The following is a 27,913-nucleotide window of genomic DNA, read 5'->3' on the forward strand; positions in this document are numbered from 1 at the left end:
AACTCTCTTGCCTTTGGTCACCTATGTGACCAGGGGGACATTCTGATTCAGTGCCAGTGCGTGGATCCACCGTTTTTGAGTGTCTGTGTTGAACAAAATGCTACTTCATAAATACTGTTCTCTCAACAGCAGTATTGTGGCTGGAAACACATGAATTCTGTTTTGGGGACTCTGCCACTTTGAGCGGTACCCCTGTAAAGTTTGTTGGTTGTGGCAAAGTTTGGACCCTAAAGAACCTACATGGACAGCTGGGGACCAACACAAGGGGCACTGAGCCCCTCAGCCTTGCTTGGCCACACCACTAAGGAAAGTCATCATGTGGATCATTTCTATCTGCTGCGTTCCCATGAAGCCGGCTCTTCCTCACAGCACAGGGCCAGAGATAGATGGCTTCTCTTGTGCACTTTTTATTTTGGAGCATTCTATGGTGGCCAGACCAGATTCAATGAAATCTATCCTCCAGCGAATCATCTTATGTTGGAGACAAGGTGTCAAAGAGCCCGGGCTGGCCTTAAACCTCTAATCCTCCTGAGTACTGGACTTCTAAGCATGTGCCACCACATCTGGCTACCTTCTTGTAAACGTTGTGTTCAATGTATTACTGCTGACTACAGGTACGCTATTCTACAGGGACTCTAGATCTTTTTAATTGCACTATAAGATGTTGGAAGGGTATGTGTGCGTGTGAGCTTGTGTGAGCACATGCACACTCAGACAGCATCTAGATGACTTTGTCAGATCTCCTGGAACTGCAGTTACAGGCACTGTGCTGCTAGAAACTGAACTCAGGTCCTCAGCAAGTGCTCTAACCACCGAGTCACTTCTCCATTCTCAGATTTGTTTGTTTGTTGTTTTTGGTTTTTGAGACAGGGTTTTCTCTGTGGGACAGTCCTGGCTGTCCTGGAATTTGTTCTGTAGATCAGGCTGCACTCAAATTCACAGAGATCCGCCTGCCTCTGCCTCCCAAGCGCTGGGATGAAAGGTGTGCGCCGCCACCCGGTCTCCCTTCTCCCTTAAAGGAAGGCACAGCAACTGTAAATTCCAGAGCTGGAGTGATGGCTCCGTGGTTAAGAGCAATGACCGCTCTTCCAGGGGACCCAGGTTCAATTCCCAGCACCCACATGGCAGCGCACAATCACCTGTAACTCTAGTTCTGGGAGATCCAATACCTTCTTGTTCTTCTCAGGCACAACTGGTGCACAGATACACATGCAGGCAAAACACCCACACACATAAAATATAAATTAAAAAAAAATTGTAATTCCCATTATCCGGAGAGGAAGTTCTGGTCTTGAGGACGTGTCTGCCTTTAGCAGAGCTATTCCCAAAAGCCAAGTATCAGGTTCTGTGCCGGAAGTTCACTCACAGTGTAATTCGGGGATCCCTGGGAGGGTCCCCGCAAGCCTTGCCCATGGGGTCCGAGGTGATCATAAGGTAGTAGGGTTCCAACACTTCCAAACGGGAGACACTAAGGTCTAAGGTAAGGTGACAGCAGGAACCCGTACAGCTCACGGCACACGAGATGAACTGTGTGTGTTCTGCCAGCGTCAAGTCTGATGGCTCTGCTGACTACTGTTACTGCTCAGTGCTGTCTCAGCTCTTTGGGATCCTTATCTTGTCTCTACCGATTGAGATCTGGCCATCCCCACAGTCAGCCAGCAGGTACTGAAGCTGTGGGTGCCAGACTTTTCGTCTCTGACAGCTGCTGGATGACTTTAGTAAGATGAGGAAACATTTCTCCCTTCCTGACGCCAGATTTGGATCTGTCAACTGCACAATTCCTTCTGTGGAAGTACAAAATCCCCCTCAAGAGAGGTGAGCATCAAACACGAATTTTGAGGGAAATTTAGGCTACTTGGGAGACAGGCAGGCAGATCTCTGTGAGCCCTGGGCCAGCCTGGACTGCATATGGAGATTTCCCATCTCAAAAATTTAAAAGGGGCCCGGCGGTGGTGGTGCACGCCTTTAATCCCAGCACTCGGGAGGGAGAGGTAGATGGATCTCTGGGAGTTCGAGGCCAGCCTGGTCTACAAGAGCTAGTTCCAGGACAGGCATCAAAGCTACAGAGAAACCCTGTCTCGAAAAACCAAAAAAAAAAAAAAAAATTTAAAAGGGGAAATTATCTTTTTTTTTTTTTCTGTAGCTTTGGGGCCTGTCCTACAACTAGCTCTTGTAGACCAGGCTGGCCTCAAACTTACAGAGATCCACCTGGCTCTGCCTCACAAGTGCTGGGATTAAAGGTGTGCACCACCACCACTGCCCAGCTCAGGTGAACTTGAACTCCTGATTATCCAGTCTCCATCAAGTGAGTGCTGGGATTATGAGTGTGTCCCACCATGTCCAGTTGAGAAGTTTAACTTTACCCCTGTACCAATTGCAAGACCACTTTCATAAAAGTCCACACTGACCCAGTACCACCCTCTCCTCTGGTGGCTGCTAAAAACAGGAGCATCACATGTGTGCCAGACACCTAGTGAGGTTCCCAGAGACACCGACTCAGAGACACCCTGGGTGAAGTCAGTGAGGACCAGTAGGAGCCAAGATGAGGCTTTTCTACCATGTGGTGTTTGCCACACTGGCTGCTTCTCCATTAAATTCTCACATTGATTTGACTGCGGGGAAAGATCTCCAGGGCTCATTCTAGAACCCCCTAACAATGTCAGAAACCCGTGGGGCAGATTTCTGGGGGCTACCATGCACAGTACACACAGAACCCTGCCAACTGCAGGGCTGGATCCTAGGGAAGGAGGACTTGAGAAGACAATGGCCCACAGTCCTTGGTGCCCATCATCCCCACCCAATTGAGTCCATGATTCAGGGCCAACCTGACCCTGAAGACCGCACCAGGCACTGACTATGTTTTCCAGGAGAAAATCCTAACTGAAAAAAAACAAAAAATGTGGCAAATTCCTGTAAAATTTCAATCAGTAACAAATCACGTAATAACTTTGTGTTTTAACAGCTATGATCTCAGTTATTGGGTCAGAGAAACAGCACCAGAAAAATGATGAGGCAATGGACCCTTCCTCGGCATAGGTGCAGGACATGCAGATTCACACGGCTGGCACAGAGACCACAGGGCTCTTCAGAAACTGACAGCTTCAGGTGGAGCAGCAGTCACTGGCTCCAAGGTCGAGGCAGGGAGGGCTGCTGGGGCTGACCCAGTCCACTCCTCATGTTCTTAGGAGCTTCACTCATCTTTTAATTATAAAATTATAGATAGGGGCTGGAGAGAGGGTTCAGTAGTTAAGAGCACTGCTGCTCTTCCAGAGGACCCAGGTTCAATTCCCAGCACCCACACGGCAGCACAACTGTCTGTAATTCTAGTGCCAGGGGACCCAACACCTTCACACTGACACAGATGTGGGCAAAACAACAATGTCTATTAAATATAAATACATTTTATAAAATTATAAATAAAGGTGAAGAGGACAGTGGTGGTGATGCTTTTAATCCCAGCACTTGGGAGGTAGAGGCAGGCGGGTCTCTGAGAGTTCAAGGCCAGCCTGGTCTACAGAGTTCCGGGACAGTCAGGGCTACACAGAGAAATCTTGTCTTGGGGGAGAAAAAGAAAGAAACCCACAGAGAATGGCTGGTTAAAATATGAATGCTCTTCACCTTCATTTATTTGTTGTTTTTTGGGACAGGATTTCTCTACGGAGCCTCCCAAGTGCTGGGATTAAAGGCGTGCATCACCACTGCCCAGCTCTTTGAGAATTTCTTTTTTTTTTATTTTTATTTTTTTATTTTTTTTTATTTTTTCTTTGAAATTTTCTTAAAGGCACTGAGACATTGTCTTTGAAGCTGTCCCCAGAGTAAAAAGAACGGTGAAGAGTCAGCAACGAAGCTTTGCTAAGATGACATTTGAAGCAGAGCCTGTCCCCACCCCCGCCTCCAAAGCGGGGTTTCAAGCAGCAACACCCAGGCAAAGCTTCACCAGCTTTGTTTTATTTCTCTCGTGCAGGTCAGCTACTGTTTAGGAATGGGTTCTCTATTGCTACTGTGTGGGTCCTGGGGCTTGAACTCAGGTTGAAAGACTTGGCAGCAGGTACCTTTGTCCACTGCACCATCTTGCCCGTGGAGCAAGGAAAACTGTGGCATAGTCTGACTTCTTCAGGGTGTACTCACAACCTTCATTTTGCAGAGCTGGAGGACCACTGGTCACTGGTCATTTTACAGGATCACTTATTTTATTTATATAGAGACAGGGTCTCCAGCATCCCTTGATGGTCTCAAACTTGCAGGCCGTCCAGGATGACGCTGAACATTTGCTCCTTCTGCTTGTCCTCAAGCACCTGAATCACAGGTGTGCACTGCCATGCCTAGCTATGTGGTAATTTAACCCAGGGCCTCAGGCCTGCTGTGCAAGTGCTCTACCAACTGAGCTACAGCCCCAGCCAAGGTGATTTAAAGAATCCCTTCCTCTGTCTATCCTGGATAAAGATGGCTGGCACCAAGCACAAACAGCATGTCAGGTCTCTTCATAGCTAAAGATAGGATTTTGTTTTGTTTCTTAGGAAGGGTCTATGTTGTCTAGAGTCATCTCAAACTCCTGGGTTCAAAGTGATCTCATATGTCAGCCCCTAGAACAGCCGGGGTCTCAGGTGTGCATCACTGACCTGGCTGAAGTGAGACTTTTCTTCCTTCTTCTTGTGTGGGTGTTCTCGTGCATGTATGTCTGTGCAGCACGCGTGTGCCTGGAGCCCACGGAGGCCAGAGAGGACATCAGATCTCTCGAATCTGGAGTTACAGCCAGTTGGGAGCTGCCGTGTGGGTGCTGGGTAGCGAATCTGGGTCCCCTGGAAGAGCATCGCATGCTCTTCACCTCTGGGCCATCTCTCCAGACCCTACAGGGAGGCTTGTGAATGGATTTGCTTTCACATCTGCTTCTCTTGTGTGGTAGAGCTGTGGGGTCTGTTCTTAGTAAACTTATTTACAGTAAACATGATTGAGATTTCATTTCAGTGAATCAGCTGTTATTTTAAAGAGGAATTATTCTTTTTCTAGAGACCTTATCTAAAACACTGATCTCAGCAACTGATCTGAATTTCCTGTTAGTTTTTAATCAAACTTTAAACTTCCGTTTATGAAACAGGATGGCAATTCCTTCCCTGAGTTACTAATACTGGGTTGTTTTGAATCTCCACAAGAGCATCTGACGTCAAGCAGAGCTTCATGCTGTGGAACTGTTGTGCTTAGCCTCGGCAATGTTCCTCTGCAGAGGAGCCAGAATGACCCCGGCATTCCTGTCCTCACTCTCGGAGCTGTACAGATCATGCTTTTCTATGTATTCTTGGACAAGGTCCGGCACCAAGTAGCGGATGCTCTGGCCCCTTCTGAGAGCTCTCCGGATCTTAGTGGATGAGATGTCATTGGTGATCCATTCATCCACCAGGTGGATGTTGCTCTGGTATCTCCACAGCACATCGGACTCATAGATGAATTTCTGAGCATCACTGCCGGCCCGCGTGATACATATGAGCCCATAGTTGGCTACAATTTGCGTGATGTCCTCGATCTTCCACAAGTTGGGCACACTAAAGGATTCCAGTAAATCTGCCCCACACAGCAATTTCACCCTGGGTACACCTTGAAGAGAAAACCAGAGCTTCAGGGTTTCTTGTCTCTCTCTCTATTTTCCCCCAAGACAGAGTTTCTCTGTGTAACAGTCCTGGCTGTCCTGGAACTCACTCTATAGACCAGACTGGCCTCTAACCCAGAGATCTATGTGCCTCTGCTCCTGAGTGCTGGGGTTAAAGGCAGTGCCACCACCTGACAGGTTTGTTTTCTTAATAAACACCCATACTGAAGTGCTCGTGCCTGTGAGTGTGAGAAGCAGATCTGCTGCCTTCTACCCCAGAACCACTCCGTCCTTCCCGACCATCAGAATCCAGCAGTTATGGAGTAAAATAAAACTACCCAGGGGTCTCTACTGTGGAGTCTGAGCAATGGCTGGATCCTGATAAGACACCACGAACCTGTTGGTTTGGACTCTTGGGGCTTCTTTGGACTAGAATCCTGTTTTTGTTCAGCCCACTTCCTCTTCCGCCCAGGCCTGTCCAGCGAAGGTGAACTTTGTGGGTGATCACAGCTGCCAGTTGCCAGTTTCTCTTGATGGTGTCTACAAGATGACAAAACAAAAGAATGTTCTTTGGGGGCTGGAGAGATGGCTCAGTGGTTAAGAGGACTGGCTGCTCTTCCAGAGGACCCAGGTTCAATTCCCAGCACCCACATAGTGGCTCACAACTGTCCAGTTCCAAGGGATCGTACACCCTCATACAAACATACACGTACACAAAACACCAATGTACATTAAATAAAGAAAAAATAAAAAAAAAAAAGAACATTCCTTGAAGTCAGCGTGCTCTCTGAAGCACTCTTGTGTGAGTGCTGCGACAGGGGAGTTAGTGGTTATTCCTCTTCACAACCGTCTGACCCCATCTCCTCAACTCCTCATGTAGTGATGGAGAGGAAGATGAAGACTGAAGAGATGAAGGTCTGCCGGGAAGTGGTGGCACACGCCTTTAATCCCAGCACTCAGGAGTCAGAAACAGGCAGATTTTTGTGAGTTCGAGGCCAGCCTGGTCTACAACGCAAGTTCCAGGACAGACTCCAAAGCTACACAGAGAAACCCTGTCTCAAAAAACCAAAACCCCCAAAACAGCAGCAACAATAGCAACAGCAAAAACAACAATAACAACAAAAAGAGTTGCAGGTCCATCTCTCCAGCCCAGAGATGGCTCAGTGGTTAAGAGCACTAGCTATTCTTCCAGAGGACATGGGTTCAAATCCCAGCATCCATATGGCGGCTCACAACTGTCTATAGTTTCAATTTCAGGGTATTTGACACCCTCACACAGACATGAAGGCAGGTAAAACACCAATGCATATAAAATAAAAATAAATCATTAAAAAAAAAAAAGAGCTGCAGTCCGCTTGGAGCAGAGTTCCTGACACTGACCGAGAACAGGCGCTACCATCAGCCCCACTGAGAGAGGAGCTAGTTACACTGCCTAGTCGTTTAGCTTATGCTCAGCAGAACTGGGATTTGAGTGCAGCGCTCTGGACTAGAGCCTGCACCTTTGCCCACTAAAGACCACGGCCCGATCTTGTAGTGAAGAAGAACAGGGCAAGCACAGGGACTGGGAGGGGCAAGTGCCTGAGGCCGGCAGCAGGGGCAAAGCTACCACACAGTATGGCCCACACCTCTAGAGCCAACAGTGGGCAACCCTCCACGCCCTTAACCCCGCCCCAGACTAACAGTCACACTGAACACGTAAGAGACACCAGGTACCACGGGGCCAGAGAGGGACGAGTGGGGCTCAAACAAGAGCACGGTCCCCAAGGAGAGGTTTTACCATTAGCAGGGAGACCGCTTTCCTGTCAATGCTGAAAAGGAAGCCCCAACACATCCAGGTAGCTTTTACCTTCTGGCTCAATGCCCCACCCTAACACCAGCCCATGCTCCTCATGGAAACTTCCCGTGTGGCTGAGCTTCTGTGGATGAGACCGATGCCACTGTCACACCGCAGCATCTTCCAGGACCCACAGAGATCCTGCTCTGACCGTGCAAGGGCCACTCTGCAGCCCCCAGTCTCTAACATGTGGATCTCAATGAGCAAGGACACTGCATCCAAAGTGCCCAGAAGGGTTTCTGTGGCCTTCTCTGACCTTATTCAGCCAGTCTGGAGGAGTGAGAATCCTAAGAACAGGCATTAGACAAAAGTTTTTCAGAAATCGCCTTAACTCTCTCTCAAGACTATTAGAGACATCACTTCCTTCACTGGGCTGGTTTCAAAGGTCTGAGCACGAAGGTCTGGAGAGCCTCCTGTGTGCTCCAGGAAGCACCACACAAGGTTGGGCTGGATCCTGGGCAAGCAATGCCAGACACTCTTCCTTATTAAAAATGATAAACCAGGCCGTGGTGGCACATACCTTTAATCCCTGCACTCAGGAGGCAGAGGCAGGCGGATCTCTGTGAGTTTGAGGTCAGCCTGGTCTACAGAGATAATTCCAGGACAGCTAAGGCTGTTGCACAGAGAAACCCTGTCTCAAAAAACCAAAACAAACATAAAGCAAGCAAACACAAAAACAGAGAGAGAGAGAAAGAGAGAGAGAGAGAGCGCTGCTGTGAGAGGGATGTGGGCAGAGGAGCGTCTTCAGAACATCCAGCACACTTCCCTGAGCAAATCCTGAGAACAAAGCAAAGCTCAGACATTTCTAAGTTTGGGGATGACTGGCAGGAAGTTTCCCTGATCTGGTCTAATTGAACATGGTGACGATGAGCACAAACAGCCAGGGTCCTAAGTGGAGAACTGTCAGGTCACGTTTCAGATGGCTTCTGAGTGAACCCTGTCCCAGAGACGGCTGCAGGGAGGGAGTCTTGGCTTCATGTCTTTGGGCTGTGAACCCTGGCCTTTTGAAATAATTGCTGTCCTGGAGAGGTAGGCCACGCTCCAACCTCCCCTTTAAGCCATCTCCTTCCCTCTTCCCCAGCTAAGAAGACAGATGACTACAATGCCCTGAGGAATTCTGTCTTTCTCCCTTCAGGCAGGAAGGCCAGGCTGGCTCCCTTTACTCTCTGAGGAACAAACATGTCAATATCTCACCCATGCTGAAAGACACGCAGGTGTGCCCGTGTTCTGCAGCCTGGGTAACTTGCTGTAGGAAGGAGCAGCCTTGGTGCGGTGAAAAAGAATGGCCCCCACAGGCTCGTACATCTAAATGCTTAGTCACTAGGGCCTGGCACTATTTGAAAGGATTGGAAAGGTTAGAAGGTAGGGTCTTGTTGGAAGTATAAGTATGTCACTGTGGTGATGGGGAATGGCCTTCTGTGTATGTGCTTTTTTTTTTCTTCGAGACAGGGTTTCTCTGAAGCTTTGGAGCCTGTCCTGGAACTAGCTCTGTAGACCACACTGGCCTCAAACTCCCAGAGATCTGCCTGCCTCTGCCTCCTGAGTGCTGGGATTAAAGACATGTGCCACCACCACCTAGCTTCATGTGCTGCTTTTATTGGTTAATGAATAAAGCTGTTTCAGCCTATGGCAGGGCAGAATATAGCCAGGAGGGAAAAGATATATTTAGAGAGAGTAGGCGCAGTCAGAGAGACTTCATGTAGCTGCTGAAGGAGACAGACTCCTGGAACTTTACCCGGTATGCCACACACAGAATAATAGACATGGGTTAATTTAAGATATAAGAGTTAGCATGGAATATGTCTAAGCTATTGGCCAAATGGTGGTGTAATTAATATATATCTGTGTGATTATTCAGGGCTGGGTGGCCAGAAAAAGAACGTGCAGTCTCCTCTGCCTACACTGTGGGTGGGCTTTGAGGTTTCAAAAGCCTGTATGCCAAGGCCTGACTCTCTCTTGGCCCGCTGATTAGAATGTAGCTCTCAGCTACACTTAGGCAGGCACAACATGTGCCGCTGTGCTCCCTGCCAGGACGATAATGGACCAAACCTCTGAAACTGTAAGCCAGCCCCCAATTAAACGCTTCCTCTTACAAGCACAGCCTTGGTCAGGGTGTCTCTTCACAGCAACAGAACACTAAGACGCTTGGTGACACCTCACAGACCTGACAACCAGAAGCAGGCAGAACTGCAAACACAGCAACAGGAGCATCCAGTCCCCTCTCCCTTCCCCAGAACCAATGACGTGGACTGTAGCGGGGTTACCTGAGCACCTTCACAGTCTCCACCCACTCCTTCTGAAGACTTTCCCACGTGTCCACTTCCACCCAGTGGGAATTCTTGGTGGCAAGTTCTGCCATGATAACTCGGTGGTGGGCAGGGATGAGGCCTTTCTTCCTGTACGCATCGCCAACAGGTGAAATTATACCTTTGATAACTCTGTATTTTCCTGGATAAAGAGTTGGCTTGATATTAGGGATAACAAATCAGATTTAATGGACAGGAAGTATGATTGATGTTATTTTATAGTTATAATCCCCCCCTTTTTTAAACAAAGAGTCAAATTAGTAGCTAACTGAAACTGTGGTAAGACTCTGGCAAGATGGCTCAATGGGTCAAGGGGTATGCCGTCAAGACTGATGGTCTGAGTTCAATCCCCAGGACACTCAAGGTGAGAGGAGAGAACAGACGTCTCCAACTGACCTGTGTAGCATGTCTCACACAACACCTGCACATGCAAAGAAACACATTCTTAAATTAGAAAAGAAACTGTACTAACATATTACAAAAGTTATCCTTTACAGGATTTTAAGTGTGCAATTCTGTAGTGTTGAGCACACTCATGCACACTGTACACAACCTCCACCTTCTCCGACTAAAGCCCTACACCCCTTACACACGCACTCTGGGTTCGCTGACATGACTTATATTTAGAGTTCTCGTTGGTCAGAATTCCAACCAGAATTGAACTCCCTTGTTAAAAAGCCTGACTCAATTTGCCTGTTCACCTAGACCAGAGGCAGGGATCTGTCTCTCCTCACTTAGGTGCTTGACCACATCTAGCAAGAACTTTCTGGACAGTGTCTGCCCAGCCCTGCCCCTTCTTATGCTAGTCATGCCCCACCACCCTTCAAGGTCTCACTGTGCAGTCATGGCTGCTCTGGAACTTGCTATACATATAGACCAGGCTGGTCTGACTCACAGAGATCCACCTGCCTCAGACTTGCAAGTGCTGAGAGCTCCGCCATGCTCGACCCGGCCTTATTCACATACATACTTTACAACATGTACTTTTCCTGCTGAGCCACCTCTGCTGGTCCTGTGAGGACCTGACCTTGCAAACTCCATTTTAAAGAAGGGGCTTCATCTTAAGCCATATAATGAGCTGGGGGGAGGAGAGCAGATCTCAGCTCCAGAAATGTGCTGTGATAGCAGAAATCTGAACAGATGCCCTAAAAATGGCCAATTAAGAAGATAGGGAGCAGGGCCATAAAATTTAACGAGGTCCAGATGTTCTTGGGAGGCATCCTATCCTTGAACATACCTTGTCAGTAATTTATGGCTCTTTGTTAGGTTTTCATGCCCCAAAGCTGACCAATGGATTCTTACCCTTACCCTATGTATTCCTCACCCAATCCCAAGACGATAGAACTGAACTCCCTGGATTGTGGTGTTTTTCCTTCCCCGGGTTCGGGGCTACACTTCCCTCACCCACTGTGTTGATGTGGTGGAGGTGAAGTTCAAACTTGAGTTGAAATAATATTAAAAACCCTCATGTAATTTGCATCGGAAATCTGGCTCTGTATATGCATTTGGGAAGCAGAAACTTGTGCATAACAGTCCCATTGACTTTTTTGGCTAATTCTCTATGCCAGGAAACATAGGAACACACTGTGTCCAGGGTCAGGTATCACACTGAATAGTTAAATGCGTTGCTAGTCTTTTTTTTTTTTTAAGAGACAGTTTCTCTGTGTAGCCTTGGCTGAAACTCAGTCTGTAGATTGGCTGCAAACTCACAGAGATCCGCCTGCCTCTGCCTCCCGAGTTCTGGGGTTAAAGGCGTGCGCCACTACCGCCCTACTTCATCTATAGTCTTTTTTATTTTTAAATTCATTTTTTTCACATTTTATTTTATTTTAAAGACTTATTTATTTATTATGTATACAGTGTTCTACCTGCATGTATGTCTGCAGGCCAGAAGAGGGCCTCAGATCTCACTACAGATGGTTGTGAGCCACCATGTGGTTGCTGGGAACTGAACTCAGGACCTCTGGAAGACCTCTGAGCCATCGCTCCAGCCCCGTCTCTAGTCGTAAGCTACCTGTTGCATTCATGTAGTCCTTGCCCAGCTCAAACAGCCTGAGGTGCATGTTGGTGATGGGATTGAAAGAGCCACAGGCCAGAAGAACCACGTCGGTCTTCTCAGACGTGTCCATGGCGACAAGTTGTAGCTGCCGATCTAAATGGAGACCTCTGACACCATTGCTGTCGTCTACAAAGGAGAAAGGAAACAAGCTCGTTTATAGATCTCTGGACATCTGCCATGTTCTCCCCGCAAACAGGGCAAATAGTCAACTTCACTGATGGGGATGAACTGCAGAACTGGCTTCACTTTCTGATCTCTGTCTATATAAGCATGCAGTTCCTACCAAGTGGAATGGGATTAACTCTATTCCTTATAATTCACTTTGCCCAAAAGAATACAGCAGAAGAGGGCATGTTAACTGAGCCTAGCACTGAGGCCATTATATCACAGAGTAACACATAATAACATGCTAGAGGATAGCATGTCCCTAATTTCAGAATGTGGGAGAAGGACACAGGAGGAGACAGAGACAAAGTCTCATAGCCCAGGCTGGCTTAAAACTGGCTATGTAGTGGAGGATAACTTTGAACTCCTGATCCTCTTGCTTTCGTGTTCCAAGTGCTGGGATCACAAATATGGCATCATAACTAAGGGTTAGGTACATTTTAAAGAGATTCCATAGGCCTAAGAACATAGCACCAGCGTCCTGGTTGCATCACATGGTGCAGAAAGAGAAAGTGGACAAGCCCTGTGTAGAGAGGGCCAAGCCTATGCTGTGAAACAAAGTGTGATGGGGGAACTCTGTTAACCAATCACCTTTAAGAAGTGGAGCCTCTTAAGGCGTGGCTACCTGGAGCCCAGGAAGAAAACTGGGACGGACCAGGTGCTCTCTCTGGGTGACTCCTGCCAGAAAACAGAGGAACTCGGACTTCCCATTCTTGTGGTGTGAGTTTCCCCTTATAGCAATTAAAAATATAATTATTTATCTTTAAGCTGGTCTGGTTATTTCCTGAATCAAGCCAAATTCAACAAAGGTGCACACCTTTAATCCCAGCACTCAGGAGGCAGAGGCAGGTGGATCTCTGAGGTTGAGGCCAGCCTGGCCTATAGAGTGAGTTCTAGGACAGTCACAGCTACACAAAGAGACCCTGCCTCAAAAAAGACAAAGAAACAAAAGAACAAAACCCTACTCTCCTGAGAACCAAGTCAGCCTCTCGACCTCCTTGTTTTCCACCAGGCACCTGTCCTGAAGGCACCGCCTCAGCACGGCTACACGGGATAGACACCAGGCACCGCCTCAGCACGGCCACACTGGACACCAAGCTTTCCACACACGGGCTTCTGAGGAAACAGTCAGACAACACCTAAACTGTAGCAGAGATGTCCCTGTCTTCCTCAGCTGCCCCTACCATGGAAACTAGCCCACGCTAGGCTGCTATGGGATGACAGCCGTGCCCGCCCCCCCAGCCCTGCTGGTAAGACAGCTGACCTCTCAATATGTGACTGCAGCCATCAGAGGCCAGCTAAGCCACAGCCAAGATGACCATTCCCACAGCAAGCCCAGGTGACACCAGAAGCACGTGACCAGCAAACCCACAGGTGGTCCTGTGTCACAAGAAATGAATATTTACTGATGGATGACGTCACAAGACTTTGTAATGGAGACAATCTTTTTTTTTTTTTTTTGGTTTTTCGAGACAGGGTTTCTCTGTATCTTTTTTGGTGTCTGTCCTGGAACTGGCACTTGTAGACCAGGCTGGCCTCGAACTCCCAGAGATCCGCCTGCCTCTGCCTCCCGAGTGCTGAGATTAAAGGCGTGCGCCACCACTGCCTGGCTAGAGAGACAATCTTCTTAAAGTAATGCACAGGGCTAAGTGACAGAACACTTGCCTAACATATAGGAGGTGTCCAATTCCCTGCATAGCAAGCAAACAAACAAGCAAGCAAACAAAAAAGGTAATTTATATCTGGGAGGTGGTGGTGGGAATGCAGATGAGCATGCCCGAGGCCCTCAAACCAAACAGCCCCTGAGCTCCAGCTGCTTGGGTGGGTGGGTGGGGTGAGGCAGGGGTCTGAGAGGAGCCTGAACAAGAGACCAAGACCTCACCTCAAAAAAACTTTCCAAGCCGGGCGGTGGTGGCGCACGCCTTTAATCCCAGCACTTGGGAGGCAGAGGCAGGCGGATCTCTGGGAGTTCAAAACTAGCCTGGTCTACAAGAGCTAGTTCCAGGACAGGCTCCAAAACCACAGAGAAACCCTGTCTCGAAAAACAAAAACAAAACAAAACAAAAAAAAAAACCAAAAAAACTTTCCAATCCCTCCCACCCTGTTCAAAAACAAACAAACAGACAAAATAACACCACAACTCAGGGGCTAGGAGACGGCTCAGTAAGTAAAGTGCTTGTCAGTCACGCAAACATGAGGACCTGAATTTGACCTCTGGAATAACATAAAAAAGACAGGTACAGACAGGAGGGTGTCAAGGGATCTCTGGCTAGCCAGTCTCTCCAAACCAGTAAATTCCAGGTTCACTAAGAGACCCTGACTTAGAAGATGGAGAGGGATTAAGAAGAAGCTGACAGTGACCTCTGACTTCTACATGCATGCATATACACTTTCGCTCGCTCGCTCGCATGCAGATGGGCATTAGGTTGGCAGTGCGCACCTATCCCAGCCCCAGAGGAGGAGTCAGCTAGTCTAGTTCAACCAACAGGCTTTAACTTCTGTGTGAGACCCCATTTCAAAAGTTAAGATGAACAGCTATTGAGGATGACATCAGATACTGACCCAGGTTCCCACATGCACACACACATATATATACATATATATACATGTGCACTTTCACACACACACATACCAACCAACCAATAAAACCAAACTGCAAAAGACACAGGGAAACTGTTAAGCGTGGACAGAAAATTAAGAAGAGTCCCTGATGGTCAGTATGCTGTTCAATGAGTTAAGGGCTGGGACAGTAGCTCAGCAATCCAGGGCTTGCCCCATGTGCAGGCGCAGGATGCCCTAGGGACAATCCCCAGGAGTGTTACCTCCACTTTCCAAAACAAGAAAAAGAGTGAGTTAAAACAGTTAGGATAGCTGGGCGGTGGTGGCACACGCCTTTAATCCCAGCACTGGGGAGGCAGAGGCAGATGGATCTCTGTGAGTTTGAGACCAGCCTGGTCTACAAGAGCTAGTTCCAGGACAGGCACCAAAGCTACAGAGAAACCCTGTCTTGGAAAAAAACAACAACAACAACAACAACAAAAACCCAGGATTTCAAAGACCCACCTCACTCTTCATCACAAAACCAGGGTCCCCAAAGCCTGCCCCTTCTAGTGTTAGCTCTATCCATTTCCCATACAAAGTACCTGTTGGAGAGCTGGAAGAAACAGAAGGATCAGAAGCTCAAAGCCAACCTGTCTCAAAAAAAGGCAGCATCTCTATAAAACTGTGGCCTAGGGAACTGGGGTGTCCGCCAGCCCCGGGCACGTTCAAGTCAGGCTCTAGACATTACGCCCCAAGGGTGGCAGAGTGGAAGGAAGGTAAGGCTAAGAGCACGGTGTGGGGGAGTCAAGGAGCCAGCTGGGGTCCTGAAACAGAGACGGAACAAAATGTTCCCAGCCCCACTCTGCTTTGGGGATGAGCTCGGGTTTCCTTCCCTTGGGGAATGAGGAGGCTGGTGGAAGCTGATCTCTCAAGCATACAGGAGGCAGTCTTTGTCCTTTGTCACACTGGTGACCTGTCTCAGATGTCCATCCTGGCCTCACCAACTCAGTCATCTCAGCGAGTCTCTCTACCCTCCAAGCCACAGTGAGCTCCTACACTGTGGCCTGTCCCAACATGGAGGTGACGGATGGGTGTGGAATCTCAGACAGAACTGTTCTGAACGCCACTGGACCAGGGTCGCCATGATTCACTTTTGTTTGGTGCACACAGCCTACCACCTGCACTGCTGGCTGCCGAGGTCGCATCGGCTCAGGCTGTAAGTGTTCCTCCCCAGCAAACTGCGTCAAAAGGCTCATTGCTTCCTGGGGTCGTCTTCAAGTTTAACTAAAGTTTACTTGTAATTCACCCATCTTTTGGGTTTTAAAGACACCGTGGTGGAAATGTTAATGTAACACCTTGGAAAACATTAACTCACAACTACAGCTGTTTCAAAGAGCACTGTGTCTGGGCTGGGCTCTCCTCCTCCCACTTCCGGATGCTCAGTCTGAAGCCATGTTTGCCCACTGTTAAAGGACCTGCCCAGCCACACCACCCTCTAACAGGACATTGTTTCTTTCAAACTAGTAACCTGAAGCATGATCCCATGTCTTGTTCTGATGCTGCTGCAGCAGCAGCTGTTTTAAGAAGTGTAGATTTTGAAGGTGCAATAGTTGTTTTCTATGAACATCCGAAAGTCATTCGGCCCTACAGCTACAGTGGAAAAGGCTATGGGGGAGGGGTCGGACTACTACGTAAAAACCAGCGTCTGCAGGTTGTGGCAGGCAGGCTACCTGGGTCTGTCAGTCACACTGTGGCTGACACCAGCAGGAGGCAAGGCTGTCCCAGTCTTGGTGACATGTTCCTCTCTAGTCCCAGTACTTGGCAAGCTGAAGCAGAGGACTGCTTTAGCCTATGAGTTCAAGGCAAACATGGGGACATAGTAAGACTCGGTCTTTAAAAAAGAGATATACACTCATGGTGGTGCTTGTCTTTAATCCCAGCACTCGGAAGGCAGAAGCAGGCAGACCTCTGTGAGTTCAAGGCCAGCCTGGTCTATATAGGGAGTTTCTGGCCAGTCAAGGATATGCAGTGAGCCCTATTTGTAAAAAAGAAAATAGAAAAAGAAAAGGGCAAGGGGGAGTGGGCATAGTCCTTACCTTGCAGAACTTTGTGAATATTGAATAAGATAGCACATATAAGATATTCAATATATCTATCCAATTCAAATATTAACTTTTTAGTTTTGCTTTTCTATTTATGCTTACTTTGAATGAATACTTCTTACTACTTGTATGCTGCTTCCTGACATTAACCACGGTAACGGAATCAAGGTCCCCCAGATTTCTCAGTGAGCTCAAAAATGGCAGCTAGGAATTTTTGCTTAGGTATTAACAGGTACGTCTCACTGGAGACTGCAGTGCGTGGCAATTCACTCTTGCCTGGTTTAAAACCCTCCCTGTGGTTTAATTAGCATGAAACAACTTGAATTTGGTTCCTCAAGGTCATAAAGGTGTACCTCCTGTCCCCTTGCTGTGCAGCCAGGTGGTGGTGTTCCTGTTTGGGATTGGCACCCTGACGCTCCAGTTCTACGTGCTGCTAAGGTGAGTCAGCCCAGGCAGGCTTATCTGCGGGGTGGTGCCCGCTGCTAAGGTGAGTCTCAGCCCAGGCAGGCCTTACCTGCGGGGTGGTGCAGGTGTTCCTTGGCATTCCTGTCACACGCCTGAGCGCTGCCTGTCCCATTGTCTCTGCTCCTGTTATTGGTGGCAGTCAAGTCCACCTCTCTGCATTCTTGAAATCTCAGTAGGGTGAAGGTTGCAGAGATTTTGACAGATCAAGTTTAATTTTAACACATATTGACTTCCTGTATAAGAGACTGTGAGGGCACTAATGTCTCTATTCATGGATTCCCCAGAGGCCGGTCCCAAGGGCCTAAGCATTAGCTAATGTCTACAGGGCCAAGGGGAAAGCAGGCACATTCAATCAATCAACTGGATTCTGAACTGATGTATGATACAATTCAGTGCTAGAGCTTAGTCATGGAGGCCAGAAACCGTCCACTAACCACGGTGGAAGCCAGAGACCATCCACTAATCACGGTGGAGGCCAGAGACCGTCCACTAACCACGGTGGAGGCCACAGATGGTCCACTAACCACAGTGGAGGCCAGAGACCGTCCACTAACCACGGTGGAGGGCAGAGACCATCCACTAACCACAGTGGAGGCCAGAGACCGTCCACTAATCACAGTGGAGGCCAGAGACCATCTACTAACAATGGTAGCGGGTAGACACTGTCCACTAACAACTTTCATTGAGGAAACAAAGCAAACATAATCTATTTGCTTAAAGTAAAGAGTCACAATCTTAAAAATGTGAAAATTGTTCAAAAATCTGAAAACTGAGAATTCACTGGCCTGATGGGGATGCAAAGCAAAGGCATGAGCTGGTGGAATTACTCAACACAAGTCTACCACAAGAGGTTTGAACACAACACAGCACAGTTCTTTACTCCCAAAGGTCAGAATTTCTACAAAGCGCTTTTCCCCAAACCGTCAAATAAGGATTAGCAAACCTCAGCATTATTTCCCAGCTTTGACGAATGAGACTCATTATCAAGCCAAGATGAAGCCACTGTCAGCGTAGTTAGGGCAGGGAGGGAGCTCCTGATGTGCCTCAGACATGGAGGGCTCTGTACTGAGTGGTGGGCGAAGGGTACCAGCCTGTGAATTGCTTTGCAGGCCCAGATCCTCCCGGCACTGCAGTCAGCCTCTCCTGGCCAACCTGGTTGGCAGCATCGTCTTCACCTTCTTCACTTTGGGTAGGTGTGCAGCTGCCTGTGGGTGCTCAGCAGGTGTCTATATCTGGTACCCGCTGTGGGGACAGAAGCAGCCAAGAGGAGGTTTCTGCTCTGGGGATGTTCACAGGCTGGCACCCAAGAAAATGACACTGGAAACTCCGGTGGTTGGCTGGGTTGCAGACCAATGGCAGAATGTTCACCTGCTATGTGTGATGCCCTGCGTTTGATTGGCACCATCACTAAAAATGAAACAAAACCTTGAATGAAGAGACTCTTAAATTCCTTGGATAGCAGCCCTTATAGTTATCCTACAATCAGAGTGTGGAACTGAAGCTGAACCTAGTATTTCACTGGATTCTCACATTTTTCTCCTTTCTTCGCCCTCCTCATTTTTGGGGGTGGGGTGTGGGGTGTTACTTTCTTGAGATGGATGGTCTTGAATTCACCGTGTATTCCAACTAGCCTCAAACTCATGGTAATCTTCCAGCCCCTCGGCCTTCAATGCTGGGATTACACGCCTGTGCCACCGTGCCTGACCTGCAACAGCCTATACAGTTATAATAAAGTTATGGATTTAGCTATTTATTCAGTAATAGTGTTGGGGCAGCACACTGGCTCAGCAGGTAAAGGCTGCTTGCTGGGCAGGCCTGGCAACTGGAGTTCTATTCCAGGATCCCAAGTAAAAAGAAGGAGACAACAGACTTCACAATGCTGTCTCCTGATCTCCTGCCACATACAGCCAGTGAGTGGTCCTTGTGCCCACACACAGATCTCGATTTTGATCCATCTCTCTCTTCTTAATAAATATATAAAAATAAGTCATGTTGAACAAGAGATGTTGTTTCTGAGGTCGGGCACAGTGGTGCACACCTGTGATCCCAGTACTCAGAAGATGGAGCTTGAGGCTAGCCTGGGCTACAATAGTAAGAGTGTGTTACAAGATACAAAAACAAAACAAGGAAGAAGCGCATGTCTCTGAGCACACCGTCCTGTCCTTCCAGGCCTCATCATACTGCTTTCTCAGATGGAGCCGGCCCCGCAGGCTCTGAGGACAACTTTCTTAGTGTTTGCTGTTGGGTCCTTTGGTGAAGGAGCGTGCACCGTGCTATTAACAGTCTTGGCATCAGATTGTGTATGCTTTTTTATTTTTTAACATTAATTTATCTGTGTGTGTGATTGCATGCATGCCACAATATTTGAAGGGGCCAGAGCACAATTACAGGAGCCAGGTCTCTTCTTCTATCTTTCCCATGGGCTCTAGAGATATTTGGGCTGTCAGGCTCCGCAGCACTCACTTCACCCAGGGAATCATCTCTCTGGTCTGGTCCTGGTTTGTTGTTTTGTTTTTTAAGGTTTTTTTTTTTTTTTTTTTGGTTTTTCGAGGCAGGGTTTCTATGTGGTTTTGGAGCCTGTCCTGGAACTAGCTCTTGTAGACCAGGCTGGTCTCGAACTCACAGAGATCCGCCTGCCTCTGCCTCCCGAGTGCTGGGATTAAAGGCGTGCGCCACCACCGCCCGGCTAAGGTTTTTTCAATCAGGGTTTCTCTGTATAGCCCTGGTTGTTCAGGCAGATCTCTGCTTCACAAGGCCTGGGATTAAAGGCGTGCACCACTATCGCCCGGCTTTAAGAATTTTAAAAGGCTCATCATACTCTGAAAGCTTGGTTACAAACAATCATGACTTTTCAATATTTACTATCTATTTACGCAGAAAATAGAAATATGCAGGCATGGAATTCCTCATCTATGCACAACGCAGCTACTTTAGGAAAGACAAAAACATCCTAGAGAGCTCAGCTGGTGAAGCGCTTGCCTCACACGCAAGGCCTGGATTTGATCCTCAGAAGACAGGATGGAAAGGCTGGGTGTGCTGGTACATGTTGTAATTCCAGTGTTGGGGAGGTGAAGACAGGCGGATCCCGGGGGGTCAAGGGTTGCTAGCCTAGACTAATGGCACGAGGCAAACAGCATTCCTGAGGATGATACCTGAAGCTATCCTCCTGCTTCTATATGCAGGTTTACACTTGCACAAACATTACACCCTCACACACACATGAATATACACACATGCACAAGAAAGAAGAAACCATTTTTTAAAAGAGTATGGGTTGTAGCTCATTGGTGGAGAACATGTGTACCATGTGTGAGACCTGGGGTTATGCCAGCATGTTCCTAAAAACATCCCCAAATGACATTTTGGTTGTTTTTGGTGGTGATGGTGGTCTTGTTGTTGCTTTGTTTGTTGTTGTTTGTTTTTTGAAACAGAGTCTCTCTTTGTAGCCTTGGCTGGACTAGAACTCAGAGACCTACCTACCTTTACCTCCAGAGTGCTGGGATCAAAGGTTTGCATCACCATACTTGGCCGAGATTTTTCTTATTGTGAGTTATTTCTACTTTAGTAGAATTTTATCTTTTAAAAATTTAAAACTGTATCACTATTGTGTGTGTTCGTGATGTATACTTGGAAACTTAAGCCATGGCAAGCAAGTGGAGGTCAAAGCTGACTCTGAGGAGTAGATGTTCCTCTTCCACCATGCAGTACTGAACTCAGGTCATCCGGCTTGGCAGCAATCACCTTTACCCACTGTCTTAGTTAGAGTTTCTATGGCTGGGAAAGACACCATGACCATGGCAACTTTTATAAAGAAAACATTTAATTGGGGTGGCTCACTTACAATTTTAGAGGTCCAGTCCACTATAATCATGGTGGGGAGCGTGGCAGCACACAGGCAGACATGGTGCTGGAGTAGCAGCTCAAGTCCTACATTCACAGGCAACAGGAAGTCAACTGAGACACTGGGTGGTGTCCTGAGCATAGGAAACCTCAAAGCTCACCCCCTCAGTGACACACTTCCTCCAACAAGGCCATGCCCACTCCAACAAAGACACACCTCCTAATAGGGCCACTCCCTGTGAGATTACGGGGACCAATTACATTCAAAGTACCACATCCATTAAGCCCTCCTGCTGGCCCTAAAAACCCTTTTTGGTAACTATTGACAATAAATGTGACAAGACTCCTGTAGAGCACGTGCCTGTGACTTCAGAACTTGGGAGGCAGAGCAGCAGGACAGCAGACTCTGGGTAGACTGCCTACAGATACACTAAACCAAAACCCAAAGAAACCCGGGCGGTGGAGTCACACACCTTTCATCCCAGCACTCGGGAGGCAGAGAAAGGCAGATCTCTGCGAGTTTTTGTGTAACCTGGTCTACAGAGTGAGTTTCAGGACAGCCAGAGCTACATAGTGAGATTCTGTCTCAAAAATACAAACAACAAAAAGTCAAACAAAACCCAAACCAGTCACCACTGGCCAAACAACAAAGGTGCTTCTGATGGTGCTTTTTGCATTTCATACAGGAGAAAACCAGCCCTGAACTGTACTACCTGTCTGTGCTGTTGTCAGTGGGCAGCCTGGTATCCACGGGTAAGTCAAAGCACTTCCCAAGACCCATCCGGGTTAGACACTTGCAGACCCTCAAGAGAAGACCACTTAACTAGGATCATTACACGGTAAGGAGCCCTGGCTCCTCTGACTGCAGACCCTCAGAGACAACAGAGCCACACAGGAATGGGGGGGCTTGGGATGGGAATCAAAGCATCTTGGGGATGTAGCTCAGTGGGGAGAGTGCTGACCCAGCACAACACAGGTCCAGGGCTCAGTCACTATGCCCAGGTGGTGGCACATAGGCTGGTAACCCACACTCCAGAGGTGCAGCAAGGGGATCAGTAGGTCAACCAGTTCCTGGACCACCTAAGGTATATGATACCCTGTACTCAGGAAGCAGAGGTAGGTGGATCTCCTTGAGTCTGAGGCTAGCCTGGTCTACATAGTGAGTTCCAGGAACTTCATAACAGAGAAATCCTGTCTAAGGTAAGCTTTTCACAGCAGCAATCATTAGCTGAGCAGGATTGGGCCTCTCAACATACCATCATTATGGACGGAGGAGGGGCCCATAAGGCTCCACCCTCCCCAAAGAGCTATAGACAGTTAACGGTTGCTGGTGGAGAGAAAGTCAGAATTCTCATTGGTGTACCCACTGGTAAGTTACTGTTGCATTCATTCTCTCTCTCTCTCCCTCTGTCCCTCTCTCCCTCCCTCCTCCTCTCTCACACACCTTAATTAAAGCCTCTGGGCCACAGAGAACAAAAGGAGAGTGAGGGGACTTGCTGGGGAGGAGGGTTTTGACGGAAGGGGAGGGGACAAGAGGATACTGTTGGGCATTTTATATATGTGGCCCCATGTGTATGAACTTTTGAAGAGATCTTTCCAACATAATATTTTTATTGAATATTTGTGAATTTAACATAATGTATCCCATCACACTCACTTCCCAGTCCTCCTAGGTCTGCTCCTCCATCCTTATGACCTCCTCAAAAAAAAAAAAAAAAAAAAAAAGAAGAAGAAGAAGAAGAAAAATACCAAGTCTAATTTGCATTTCCCTTATACTCCCTGGGCACGGCCAAAATCCCAGCGCCAGCCCCTTAAAGAGATCCGAGTCCTTCCCCACCCCCACCCTGCCAGAAGCCAGCAGGTGTGGAAGCTACACTTCAGCACCCTCTTACAACTTTGAAGAGTTCTCTATGGCTTCCTGCCTAGACTTCTTTTTTCAGGGGTGGGGGTGAGATGGGAGGGTGGGAGGAGAGGGCTGTCAACGAAGCCCTCTGTGTCTCTTCTCAACTCCAAGTCTGCAATTAGTGCTATCAGTGCAAAAGAAGCTTCCTTGAGAAGGCATGTTTTTTTTTAACGCCAAGTTCTGCTCCACCTTGACTAGACCCTGTGCTCTGTCCCGCAGTGCTTTTCTCTGGTATGGGGCTCATCTGGCTGTCTAAAGTGACCTGTCCAAAGCCAGACGCAAAGCCAACAATCTAAAGCCGGTCCGAGGGTCCTGCTGGTCTCCTGCCTCAGTTACACGCCTGGGTCAACTGAGCCTGTCCCAGCAGCACTGCCAGTGCTATCACCACCTCACAAGACTATCTTAGCTGCCACTCTACACAAAATGTCGGCTGCAAATCATGGCCACAATAGAAGCATGCCAAAACCAGCCATTGTGGAAGAAAGTTGCTTTTAAACATGAATGAGCGCTGAGGAAGTGGGAAATGAATTGGTCAAGTGACATCACAGGATTGCCATCACCATCAAATATACCCAAAGGAGATTGTGGCACTGGCTTCTGAGAAACCCGTTTCCTGTCCATGGAAGTTAGGCTCTGAGCGGATGATGACCACAGAAAGTAGCAGGGACATAAGAAGGGAAGTCACTTATCTCAGAAATGCAGAGCGAAGCTTCACAAGGACACAGCGACTCGGACCATTCATTTCAACAGCATCAATTTATTGACTCTTTACATTGTGGGAACTTTTGGGTAAAGAGACAGTGGATTACAAGAATCTTTCACATCATTACAGCCAATTATTGTGTAGCCATGTCTGAGTTTCATTCCTATGCTGTTACAAACACTCTAACCAAAAGCAGCTCGGGGAGGAAGTTTATTGCCTCCTATTTCCAGGTCAGTACATCATTGAAGGAAGTTGGGGCACGAACTCAAGTAGGAGCCTGAAGCAGAAATTACTGAGGAATGCTGCTTGCTTGGCTCAATCATGGCTTAGGCCTGTACACACAGGACCACCTGGCAGGGAATGGTGCTGCTTAGAGGACTGTGCCCTCCTCTATCTACAGGACAGTCCCCCACAGACACACCCACAGGCCAATCCAGTCCAGGCAATTCTTCAATCAAGTTGCTCCTTTCAGATGGCTCCAGGCCGTGGCAGTTAACAGTTACAGGTGATCATGAACCTTTACCCCTTATATACTTGATATGCAAACACACATTAAACCATGACCTTTCGATGTCTTGGCCCCAAAGTCTCATGTTAATATTACAATACAACCATCAGCCAACTTTCACAATTCTCTGTCTTTAAAATCTTCAATACTTTTAAAATTCTAAGTCTCTTTAAAAGTTCAAGTCTTTTTTGTTTTTTGAGACAAAGTTTTAGTGTATAGCCCTGGCTGTCCTCGAACTCACTCTGTAGAACAGGCTAGCCTCGAACTCACAGAGATCCACCTGCCTCTGCCTCCCCAGTTTTGGGACTAGTCATGTGCTACCACTGCCTGGCTCAATCCTATAGCTTTTTTTTTTTTTTTTGGATTTTTGAGACAGGGTTTTTCCGTAGCTTTTGGTTCCTGTCCTGGAACTAGCTCTTGTAGACCAGGCTGGCCTCGAACTCACAGAGATCTGCCTGCCTCTGCTTCCCGAGTGCTGGGATTAAAGGCGTGCGCCACCACCGCCCGGCCTAATCCTATGGCTTTTTATGTCTTAAAAGGAAACAGGACCTCACAGAGACCCTCAGACATTACCACATTCAGCTGCTAGCTCGAGTATAGTCTTGGACCCCTCTGGACTACAACTCCATGTACTTTACCTGAGCAAACACTTTGTCCCAATGAAGCATAAATTTCACATCAATGGCATTGATCTCTTATTAACTGTAGCTGTTTGCCCCAGCTGACCAGCAACCACAGATTCTTAATAGAAAGCATCACACAGAGCCAGGCATGGTGGTGCAGTGCACACCTTTAATCCCAGTACTCAGAAGGCAGAAGAAGGCAAGCATCTCCTATGCACTCATAGAACCTGACAACACAATGAGGTGGGACTATCCCCAAACCCACCATCTCTACAAATGAAGACGCTGGGGCTTAGAGAGGTTGATTAACCTGCCCAGGACTTGACCACTGGAGAAACACGGCTAATTCTAAAAATAGAAGCTCTTACCCATTATTGTAAGACTTACAATGGTACAAGCTATCTGTTAGTGGACACAGAAAAGAGGCCCGGGACTAGAGGTCTACAGGACTTGCCTTGTATGCAGAGGGCTCTGGGCTCAACTCCCAGCACTGCATGAATAGGACAGGTAGTGACTTTGGGAGGTGGAAGCAGGAGAATCAGGAGTTCAATGTCATTACATCTCTAGCTCAAGGCCAAGCGGTGCTGCATGAAAACTCTGCCTCAGATATTAATGAGATAATTAAGCTCAACACAAGCATTAGGTGTAGAACATTAGGCTTGGGTTCAATCCCCAACATCACATAAATAAATAATAATGGTGGCCCAAGTGTCCAGAAAACCTTTGGATTGTGGTCCTTCCCACCACTCAGGTTCCATCTGCCCCAGCATGTCCCTACTTGGTTCTCTCAGCTCTCACACTAAGTCCAGGCTGAAGTCCCCTAAACTCCTGCCAAGCCCACGTTTATTTAGCTTCTCTATTAGGATTCCCACTGCGGAAGTGGCTTTCTTTAGTTCTGTCTTCCACAGTGACTTTCCCAACACATCATTCCTCCTTCCTAATTTCCTCTCAGTCTCCTGCCTCAAGATCATAAACCCAACACAAGACCCCAAAGGCACGGAAGAAAACTTGGCACAGAACTGCCCTGTCAGACTGTCACTGACCAAGAAGAAGCAATACATAGAAGGCAGGACCTTCCCTGCACACCCAAGACTGCACACACTCAAGCCAGACGCAGTGCCTGAAAGGTTCATCATCTACAGAAGTAGCCAGGCAGTGGTGACACACACCTTTAATCCCAGCACTGGGAGGCGGAGGCAGGAGGATCTGAGGCCAGCCTGGTCTACAAGAGCTAGTTCCAGGACAGGCTCCAAAGCTACAGAGAAACCCTGTCTCGAAAAACCAAAAAACCTCTCTCTTCTATCTCCTGGTAGAACTGTCTGGAATAGGCCTTTTTCCTTATCCTGTTTTCTTGCAAGGGCAAAACTCCCAGATGCATAGTGGTGACCTCAAGCCGAACAGGCCACTTTCCTGTGTTTACATTTAAAAAAATTTCTGAGAATTGTCATTCATATTACTAGAAAATTTTTAAAAATTCAAACCACTTGAGTAACGTTCAAAAGAACTATTTCTCTCCACCCATCACTCCATAGTTCTGGGAACAGTACCCAGGATGAAGCATATGGTGACATACCTCCATTCCTGAGCTAGTCAAATGGCACACCCCCCTCTCGCCAGGGCCTCAACACGCAGCCCTGGATGTCCTAGAATTCACTCAGTAGACCAGGTTGGCCTTGAACTCAGAGGTCTGCTTGCCTCTGCCTCCTGATTGGTGGGATTAAAGGCATATACCACAATGCCTGACTGAATCTGTCTCTTTTCTTCTTTCTTTTATTTATTTTTTTTTAAATAATAAGGTCTCATATAGCCTGGGCTAGCCCGGAACTCCTGGTCATCTGGCCTGAGCATCCCAAACACTGAATTTAGAGGTGTGGACTATTGCACTCAATTTTAATTGCTGCTGTTTGGTTGAATTTTAAGACAAAATTTCAGCTGGCGGTGGTGCCTTTAATCCCAGCATTTGGGAGGCAAAGATAGGCAGAGTTCTATGAATTTGAAGCCAGCCTAGTCTACAAAGTGAGTTCCAGGACAGCCAGGGCTGCTACACAGAGAAACCCTGTTGTCCTCTGCATCCCCACCCCCCAAAAGACACATTTTCACGTTCCTAGGCTGTTCTAGAATTCACTTTGGTGCCTCCAGCCTCTACCTCAGAGTATAGCACCACTCCCAGTTTGCCTGGTGCTGGCGACCAAACCCAGGGCATTATGCAGCTGAGTTACAACTGAGTTTTCTCTCCAGCCCCACAAATCTCACTGTTGCCCTCTTCCTCTCTCTCTCCCCTCCCAATGTGAGCGTATGGCTGAAAAGTTCCCACACTTCAGGCTTCAAGTGTGGTACCACCAGAATGAAGTTTCCTTACACCCTTCGGGGCATTCCGCCTAAGAAGCTGGCACACATTCTCATATGGAAAATCAAAGACAGCTGCATCAACACAACAGGCACACGCTTGACTCGGGGAGCATTTCTGCAAAGCAGGCCGAATAGCTGTCTAGAAAGGCCGTTTCCACATTGCAACAAACAGCAATGACAAACAGCCGAGGCAAAGGGGCTGCAATAAACCCCGGAGAGCGCTATGATAATTCAAGTCTGGAGTTCGTACTGACGGAATGAAATATAAATTTTAATACTGTCTTTGAACGAAGTTTACTACAAAACCCAATGCTCTGTGGATCACTATTCAGGAAGATGGAATCACTCCAAAGGTTTTGCACTCAGTTTCCGGGTAACGTTTAAAGTCCATCCAGCAGATATTTTCCTAGTTCTCAAAGGCTTTGACAAACGGCTGTCAGTAAAGTGGATCTGATCTTTCCCATATTTGGAAAGAATTTAGGAGGGAAAGAGGAGTACCTCACAACGCCGGTTTTCCCCCACTGCCTCTCACCCACGTCCCTCTAAGGGCTCGGGCGCCTGCTCCCTAGAGAAGGAAACCCCCCAGGGCATCCCAAAGCTGACCTGCGCCAAGGTCACAGGACATTTTACCAACTTTTTGGTTCCGAGGGGGAACTAACGAGCAGGAGTTGACTCTGAAGACCTGGTTCCAGGGACCGTTACAAAGGACTCTAAAGGCCCAGCCACTGCGCTTTCCCCTTTGCTTGGCACAATAAGGGGTGCTGGGCTAACGTTCCCCAAAACGGGTTATCCTAGGACCGCGTGCGGGGTGCTTACCAAGCCCCGCAGGCCAAACCGCCCCAGTCCTCCAGCAGACAACCTCGGCCCGGAAGCTAGCGAAGGGAACACCGCACCGCGCTTTCATTGGTTCCACGCAGCCGGAAGTGCACTCGTC

At 47.9% G+C, this 27,913-nt stretch overlaps 1 protein-coding gene across 1 annotated transcript; it reads right to left on the minus strand.

Moving 5' to 3' along the window:
- Nucleotides 1-3,717: 3,717 nt before the first annotated feature.
- On the minus strand, nucleotides 3,718-27,883 carry Nmnat1 (nicotinamide nucleotide adenylyltransferase 1). The gene is made up of 5 exons (XM_075946939.1): nucleotides 27,796-27,883; nucleotides 11,736-11,906; nucleotides 9,680-9,863; nucleotides 5,979-6,121; nucleotides 3,718-5,589 (listed from the first exon to the last, which is right to left on the minus strand). Exons 1-5 carry the CDS (start codon nucleotides 27,881-27,883, stop codon nucleotides 5,174-5,176), a joined length of 1,002 nt encoding a protein of 333 aa, XP_075803054.1. The 3' UTR covers nucleotides 3,718-5,173.
- Between the last annotated feature and the right edge of the window lie 30 nt (nucleotides 27,884-27,913).

The sequence above is a fragment of the Microtus pennsylvanicus genome, chromosome 13 (assembly GCF_037038515.1).
Source record: "Microtus pennsylvanicus isolate mMicPen1 chromosome 13, mMicPen1.hap1, whole genome shotgun sequence".
Taxonomy (NCBI): Eukaryota; Metazoa; Chordata; class Mammalia; order Rodentia; family Cricetidae; genus Microtus; species Microtus pennsylvanicus.

Bases quoted from the DNA above. Each gene is read 5' to 3' on its own strand.
- Nmnat1 (XM_075946939.1), bottom strand. From the start codon at position 27,883: ATGAAAGCGCGGTGCGGTGTTCCCTTCGCTAGCTTCCGGGCCGAGGTT. The intron at 9,864-11,735 runs GTAGCTTACGAC...CTCTTTATCCAG, and splicing joins GGACTACATGAATGCAACAG to GAAAATACAGAGTTATCAAA. The intron at 6,122-9,679 runs GTAACCCCGCTA...GTCATCTTGTAG, and splicing joins GAGACTGTGAAGGTGCTCAG to ACACCATCAAGAGAAACTGG.